An 8524-nucleotide genomic window follows, 5' to 3' on the forward strand; every position below is an offset into this window, starting at 1 on the left:
TATTCATTTTGATTGGTTGGGTTTTATAATCCGGAACTCACTAGCTAGTTCGGTCATATTTTAGTCCGCTATTAATTACAAGACCAACATATCATGGAACTGTATTCCAAATATTTATTGAGTGTTAAAATTCAAGTAAAATAATTATCAGATGGCTAATTTGATACAATGAAATGTGTAACAAAATCTTGATAATTTTTTTAAAAAGATACATTTTAGTAGTTTACATAATTAAGTTAGAATTGCTTTATATGTTATGTATACAATCATTATGGTTTTCATTAATCTTTTCTTTCCTGTTTTTAATTGAGCAAAAACAAACCAGTGGCGGATTCAGGGGGGGGTGGGGGTCGGAAACCACTCTCCCCCCCCCCCCTCCCGCTCATTGAATTTTTTTTTTACAAGTGTCATTTTATCATTTTTTTGCATTGATAAGACTATAGTAAACATGAATCCTTTGTTTGTACAACTGTGAAGTATACATCAACTACGTAACAGGAAATCACTTTCCACTTGAACGCACTGTGGCAACGCACTTTGAAAAAATTTTTCAAAGTGCGTTAAATTTGGGACACACTCAACGCACTTTAAAAACATATTTCAAAGTGCGCGTTAAGCGTGTACATAAACATTTTTACCATGGGGACATTTAACGCACTTTGAAAAAATATCTTCAAAACAAAAAGATTCTAGACTCAGATTTTAGTAATTGAGAGAACTAATTTGTATTAGTTATATCTTTCGAAAAACGTTTTAATTTACACGTACTCATTTATCCTCATTGGGAACAAGGAGAAAACGAGTAGAAGGTCTCTCAGTCCAACTTTATTTTCTTATACATTGTACATAGCCGTCGGTAGCAAATTGAAAGTGGACCCCCTAAAGGTAAGCCCCAGTTTTCAATGCCTATATATCTTTGCAAAACATTTGTGTGTCTAAGGCCCTCTTCCCGGTACCGATGCATATGCTACACCCAATTATATGTATTTGCATAACTGGTATAACGTTGAAAACTTTCAATAAATTTTAGTTTACATTTATAATGCATTCAAAATGGAAAAAAATTAAGTACAGTAAAACATTTAAGAGAGAAAGAATTTTCAAAGTATGGACAAATCAAAATCGCTCACTTTCATATCCTGAAGTGACCTCATCATCGAAGAGTTATCAAACAGGTTCAATTATTTATCATACCTAAGATTTGCAGGAATATTGACCAAGCCATAATTTTTATTTCAAAGTGCGTTAATATGGTCGATATTAACGCACTTTGAAAAAAAATTTCAAAGTGCGTTGTAACAACGCACACAATATACCGGGAGGTCAACATTACCGCTACATTGCCAAAAATTTCAACTCATTACCGCTACATTTTTTCAGATTTTCGACCGATCATTACCGCTACATTTTTCTTGCCAAAATCAACTCATAACCGCTACATATTGAGTCAGCCAAAAACAACTCATTACCGGTACATATCGATTTAGCCAGGTATGGTTCGGTATATGAGTTCTAATCAGCAGAATTCACTCACTATCTAATCACCATGAGTATATTTATATAAATAACTCTACAATCGAAATTTAATTATTTAGCGTCATCTAAACATTATGACCACAATTGAGAAGTTTATACAAATCGAGGGAATGCCGGCTTACTTATCGATGGTTATAAATTCAGAAAAAAAAACAATATGTCAAGCAAATGCTTTAGCGATATTGTAAAAAACATTTGACAAAACTTAGAATTTTATCTCTGAACAGTGCTTGATTTTAATTTTGTTGTGTTTTATGAAATAAAATTGATTGTAATAATAAAAAAATCCATCCTGCTCAAAGTCCTACTTTCATCTCCCCGTGGTGAGCAGGGGAACGGGTCTTATGCATTTATAGGTTGTACTGTACACGCATATGTGGCTGGCTAACGACAGAAGCAATGTAGCGGTAATGTATACTTTTTTATGTAGCGGTAATGTAAGGTTTTTTGTAGCGATAATGACTATGTACGTAGCGGTAATGAAAATGTTGAAAATGTAGCGGCAATGATACGCATCCAATATACCACACGTTATACCGGTAATGCAAATACATATATTTGGGTGTAGCAGGTACCGGGAAAAGAGCCTGGTAGACACACAAGTGTTTTCCAAAGGTGTTATATGTCCCCATATTGGTAAAAATGTACACTCTTAACGCACTTTGAAATATTTTTTCAAAGTTCGTTGAGTGTGTCCCAAATTTAACGCACTTTGAAAAGAATTTTCAAGAATTTTCAAAGTGCGTTGAATTTGTCCCAATTTTCAAAGTGCGTTGCCATAAGCCCCCCCCCCCTTTCCACAGACACGTTGCAATATAGGTTAAAAATAGGGAAAGTGGTGGTGTTTTGGAAAAAAAAATTCGTACTGAAAGAAGTTCGAACCTCATCCCCCCCAAAACCCAAACACACACAGGAAATAGGATTTTCGTGTTGGACAATGCATATAACTTTCTTTGCTTGTCAGGTATTTTCGTAGCTTCCTTTATTTTATTTTATCCACCTCCCAACCCTTTAAAGTTTCTCTACAGGCAAAAACTCGCTTGAAGTGAATTTACAACAATCTAATAAATTATTGTCAGGTATTTTTGAAGTTAAAAAAAAATTGTCTTACACTTAGGCCCCCCCACTTTCAATTAGCTTCCGACGCCAAAGCTGCAGTTCTGCAACGTTACGGTTTTATATATGAGTATTTGAACATAACGCTGCAGATCCCGTAATACAAAAAATGTGCAATTTACGGCGCAAGATTTTTTGCGCATTTTTGGGGAGAATTTCTCCACTTTCCAGCACCGGTCCATCAACCACCTTTCACTTCCTAATTCTAGACACATTCTGTAGCCAATATGTATATTTTATCCACCTCCCAATCCTTTATAGTTGTCTCAACAATTGATAAACTCGCCTGATTTAAATTATTTATTAGATTGTTGTAAATTCACTTCAAGCGAGTTTATTGCCTGTATAGACAACTTTAAAGGGTTGGGAGGTGGATAAAATAAAATAAAGGAAGCTACGAAAATAGTGGTTTTATCACTAGTTATTTCACATTTAGACCATTGCAATTGTTATTTTATTTTGTACAACACGATGCAAAATTAATAAAAGACAAAGAATTCCAAATATGAGTGCTAAATTAATGTTAAATTTGAGGAAATTTGACAGTTCAAAATCTCCATTTTGATACCGATTAGATATACAATATCATTCAAAATTCTGACATTCAAACTTCTCGAAGTTCCGAAAACTGTTATTCATATAGTCTCATTTAATATAAGGAAAAGTTTCAGCAATAGAAGTTTTAGCACCATTGGACCAAAATTGTGGAATGAACTGCCCCTGTATATTATTAATTTATAGCAATCAAAATCGATTGATATTGTCAAACACAGCTTAAAAACTTACTTCTTCAGGGGCTTAAAATGCTTTATTTTACCTATTGCTTTCCATGTGTCCGTTATTGTATATTTGTACATTATGATAATACTTTTACAGCATTATTGTACAGAGCCATGGAATAAAAGAGTGGCGTTTAATCAAACAAATCAGTTTCAAGTAGTTTATCCAACAAAGATCAGGCGTATTTCCTTCCCGGACACGGAGACTTTATCCTGATAATATTGCACGAGCATCCCGTCAATCAAGCTTCGGTGAACAGAATTTAGTTTCTTTACAATATGCTATCCATGTCTGTAACATGGACTCAGGAGACGATATTTGATGATACGCTAACGTATTTCGAAAATTCATCGTTACAGCATCGTTTGACACTAGTCCAGGTTTCTTCATGATGAAACCAGGCTGGTTTTTACGCACAATTTTCAGTTTTTCTGCTACAATACCAAGATAGGTGTCATCGATTGAAATAGGTTGGATGTAAGGTACAGCTAGAGCAAATTTCTTTACAAGATCTGCAGACATGAGATAGGCGTACCCGGCAAGATACTTAGGATACTTGTCAAATGGATAGTCCTCCCACGACACAAACCATTTAGACGTATTGTCCCGGTACGGTACAGAATGAGACAGAAGCTTACCTAACATCATATCAGGACCTTGGTTCCGAGACTTCCTGAATTTTCTTAAATTATTTACGATAAGGAAAACATCATCATCTACGTAAAAGCTTAACTTGGCATTTGGACAGTGTTGGGAAACCCAATTTAGCCCCATAATAGTTTTTAATGTGTTGTTCGAGTAATTGTCCAAAAAATCTTCCTGTACAACATCTCCATATTTCAAAGCCTCGCTATCGACTTCTGTTTGCACACTTTGGTTAAAACCAAGAAGAAATACAATTTTGACAGCTTCGTAATTGCTAATATTGCCCCAAGTCTTCCTAATGACGTGCCGGTTTGAGAAATTCTCGACTCTAGATTTTACAACTAAAATGAAGAAGATGTTGGATTCTGTGCATATATTTTGTCCTTTGTGAATATAGTTAAAATCATGTCTATTGATGGGTTCGTTGACGATTTTCTTGCCCTCGAGTTGTGATTTTACCACTTGTACAACATCCAGTTCTAGAGGATAAAGCAGAGACATAAAAGCCAGCTTCTTCTTTCGAATATTAGAAATGTTCAGTGGTGGTGCACATGGGAATAAAACACCATTTAAAGCATAGCCACTATTGTCCTTTAAGTTATTATTTTGTAAATAACTAGAATTGGAAGAAAGGGGGCAGCCCTTCCGTGGAAAGTTGTTGGAATATGAATATTTATAGATATTTTCTGTCTCTCTGATGGAAATATGAGCAAAAACTGTAATAACAGGTGCCCTTTGCTGACAAAAGAAAATCCAGAAGAACAGTGGTATAGTAAAAAGGAGATATGGACTGTGATAGCAATTTCTGATTCTTCGCCTTGCCAGAAATCGGACACATGATGGCATTCTCAACAAAACAGCAATCTAAAAATCAAACAGGAAAATATAGTTATTTCATGAGAGACCAAAGAGAGTTTTCAGCTTATAAGCCAATGCCAATACCATATCAATTTGTACATGTTAGTTGTTCAAAGTTTCCTGGAAGATATCCTCTCTAAAGACTATTAAAATATGGATTGAAACGTGGTTCCGACGGCTAAAATTAGATCGATCTACATGTATGTTACATTTTATTTATTTGTTCATTTGATTTTTTTTACTTTAAAAAATTGATTTCATTTCAACACAGGAAGGATTGTTGTACAGACACACATGGATAAAAAAAGTTCGAATTTCGATTTTCTTTAATTGTTAGTCACTAGCAAGGGCCGTTCAAACATGCCAAATGGATTTTAAGTAAAGCATACCAATTAAATATTTATTCATCATTAATGCATTGAAAGTTTTGAATGCACTTTATGTGAAAGAAATTAAGCCACTTAACGTGAGAAAAATACTAGTTCTGTAACTCACAAAAGTGGTCGATATAAAGATAATATGTATGAAGATCATATATTAATATTTTATTAAAATATCATATTATCCATACATACATGTATACATTGACAATTTACCGAACATATTAGGCACTATGCTAGACATGTTTAAAAGAATTAATAAATACAATGTTATTTGTACGTACCCTTATTCAGCAATTTTCCTAGTGAGTAAAACCGATTCAGCGTCGATCAGGAGAAGGAGACTTTGCCTTGACTTACTTCAATTAAAGACAACTTTCGTTTAGACATTGGGGGAGGCAGCGGTTCATATTGATCCAGCAGCAGTATGTCTTTTTCGAATGTTAAATGCTGTTAGAAGCAGGAAGTTTTAATCTAGAGCAGAAATTTCTCTCAATATAATTATTTTATGTAAAATATGAACATATTTTTTCGGTGCAAAATAAAATTTCCTGTTATCAGATTTCCCCTTAAGATTAGTAACTATGCTCGCAGCCATAAACTAATCCATAAAAGCACAGATCTTATATCTGCATGATATTCGGATTACTTTCAAAGGTTTACATGTCAATCTCAGCTCTTGATAATAGATATATAGCACATGTACTAACACCACTACTTTTATACTTGTATGGCAATACAGTTTGTGGTTCTTGTTTCATGGTTCATTTAATCATTTGCAATGCATAACACCATCATCCTGTGAAACACACAAAAGATTTAAAATAAAACAGCAAACGAGCGCGGGCACATTTTGTTATATGTCTTGAATGAGAGAAGATAGAACACTCACTTTTGTCATGTGCATTAACTGTAACAGATGTTTCCGAAATATTTGGAATGTGCGATTATATTAAACCCCCATGGCCTTTACTCTTGAGATTTGACCTAATTAAAAAATATAGCATTCGCATTAAATTTGGAATGATCTCGATGACAGGACGTACATATTCGACAAGTGTATTACCTGTGTCAAAAATGGTTACTAGTAGTACAGCAGCTTTGAAAATGCATTCTAAAATTCAATGGAAAATTACATTTATAAATAAGAAAAGTACGAAAGAGTGATCTGTAAAGAAAATGCTAAGTATCATACATATGCCGTTTAAAGCATAATTCACAACTGTAATTTAGATGAACTTGTGAAATATCTCACGCCAGAGAACGTTTATATAAATCGAATGACAAAAGACAAGATTCTCAAATACGCAAAGACTGGACATCCGAGTATATTTTTTCAAACCTTCAATCATCCTCCAGTGCTTATAGACAGTCAGTGTACTTTTTTGAGGGTCATGAGATTTACAGTGGTTCTAGAGCATTAGACGTAAGTAGCTATTTTTAAGTCGCAGGTTTAAATACCAATGAGGAACGTTGAGAACGGTCCTTCAAAAGGGACCATAAAAACTTGTCCAGTGTCGCAGAAGATGCTGGCTCATAAAGATCCCACTGGGCCGGAATTAAAAATATCTTTGTTTCCCCTAACCCGACCCTAAATTCTCAAGTTGGGTCGGTAGGTAGGTAAACAATTTTATTTTCTGACAGCAGCTTTGAAAACTGATACATTCTAAAATTTGATGGAAAATTACATTTATAAATAAGAAAAGTACAAAAGAAAGTGATTTGTTAACAAAATGCTAAGTATCATACATATGCCGTTTAAAAGCAAAATTCATGATTAATTAATTCACAACTGTAATTTAGATGAACTTGTGAAATATCTCACGCCAGAGTACATTATACATGTATAAATCGAATAAAAAAGACAAGATTCTCAAATACGCAAAGACTGGACATCCGAGTATATTTTTTTCAAACCTTCAATCAGCCTCCAGGGCTTATAGACAGCCAATGTACCTTTTTGAGAGCCATGAGATTTGTAGTAGTTCTAGAACATTTTGCTTTGGAGTTAAGACGTAAGTGGCTAATTTTAAGTCGCAGGTTCAAATACCAATGAGGAACGTTGAAAACCGTCCTTCACGAGGGACCATAAAATCATATGTCCAGTGTCGCAGAAGATGCTGGCTCAAAAATGATCCCCACTGCTTCATGGCAAAAAAGTGCGTAGTACGTCTAAATTTGGAGCAATGGGGAAATGTTCAAATGTCGTCCCAACAAATCTCGAAGGGATTAAAAGCAAAGAAACAACCATTCTGCAAGGACCTTATTAAAGAAAAATACACTGGACGTCCCAGGAAGCTGAATTATGATTTCAAAACTATTTGGAAAGAGTATTTCAACAATATTTAAATGAACCAAACCGAATCTACAAATGATAAAAATGCTATATAAAACAATGTCATATGATAGTCATGAAGTTTAACCCGTAAATAAAGCTTGAAAAAGTGCAACTGAATTATATTTATCAGGATGAATATGCACACATAGTTATCACAACTCCTATGATTACATAATGGCATATAGTTAACATAGGAACATAAATAAATTGTTTATTAGATCAAAACTCAAATAAAATGCAGTGAAACTGAATGATGTGTTCACTAGGTGGGCTCATGAGGCTGGCCTTTTCGTGTATTACGTACTGAGTACCTGAAATTCAATAGACAGATTTGTTTGTTCGTTGTTTACCGTCCCTTTCGAAATTTCGAAAATTTATTCACTCACATGATGACGCCAAGACACCTCCGAAACACTCGTAATTAGTCATGGTAAATTTTATTATCAAATTCTTTCAAGAGTGAAGAATTCTAGTTAGCTAAAAGCATAAGATTGAGACATTGCCGTTGTTCTACCGGTATTAAGAACTACTTCTCTGTAATCATATATGGGCGCTATTTTGTTGCCATCAAATGCTTGAAAATCACAGTAGAACATTGTCGGCCGCTCTGATAAAAACTGGTTTTGATGAAATTATATTTTATAAAACTTGGTTGGCAATAAAAATTTTTTTTGAATCATCTTATTTAAAAAATCTTTTCAGTCGGTGCGATTTATCGGTCGCGTTAGGGGAAACAAACGTATTTTTTATTTTGGCCCTGCTTAATGGCAAAAATGTGCGTACTACGTTTAAATTTTGGAGTAATGGGGAAATGCTGAAAAGTCGTCCCAACAAATCTCAAAGGGATTAAAAGCAAAGAAAAAACCAATCT

General features: G+C 34.3%; 1 protein-coding gene across 1 annotated transcript; it reads right to left on the reverse strand.

Moving 5' to 3' along the window:
• Nucleotides 1-3083: 3083 nt before the first annotated feature.
• Nucleotides 3084-5814, reverse strand: LOC134245179 (beta-1,3-galactosyltransferase 5-like). Its single transcript, XM_062727437.1, has 2 exons — nucleotides 5600-5814; nucleotides 3084-4941 (listed from the first exon to the last, which is right to left on the reverse strand). The coding sequence occupies exon 2, from the start codon at nucleotides 4921-4923 to the stop codon at nucleotides 3670-3672; it is 1254 nt and encodes a 417-aa protein (XP_062583421.1). The 5' UTR covers nucleotides 4924-4941; nucleotides 5600-5814; the 3' UTR covers nucleotides 3084-3669.
• Nucleotides 5815-8524: the final 2710 nt, after the last annotated feature.

Source organism: Saccostrea cucullata, unplaced genomic scaffold (assembly GCF_032062105.1).
Source record: "Saccostrea cucullata isolate Sc308-1 unplaced genomic scaffold, CSIRO_AGI_Scuc_v1 ctg180, whole genome shotgun sequence".
Taxonomy (NCBI): domain Eukaryota; kingdom Metazoa; phylum Mollusca; class Bivalvia; order Ostreida; family Ostreidae; genus Saccostrea; species Saccostrea cuccullata.

Coding starts and splice junctions, on each gene's coding strand:
- LOC134245179 (XM_062727437.1), bottom strand. CDS start 4,923: ATGCCATCATGTGTCCGATTTCTGGCAAGGCGAAGAATCAGAAATTGC.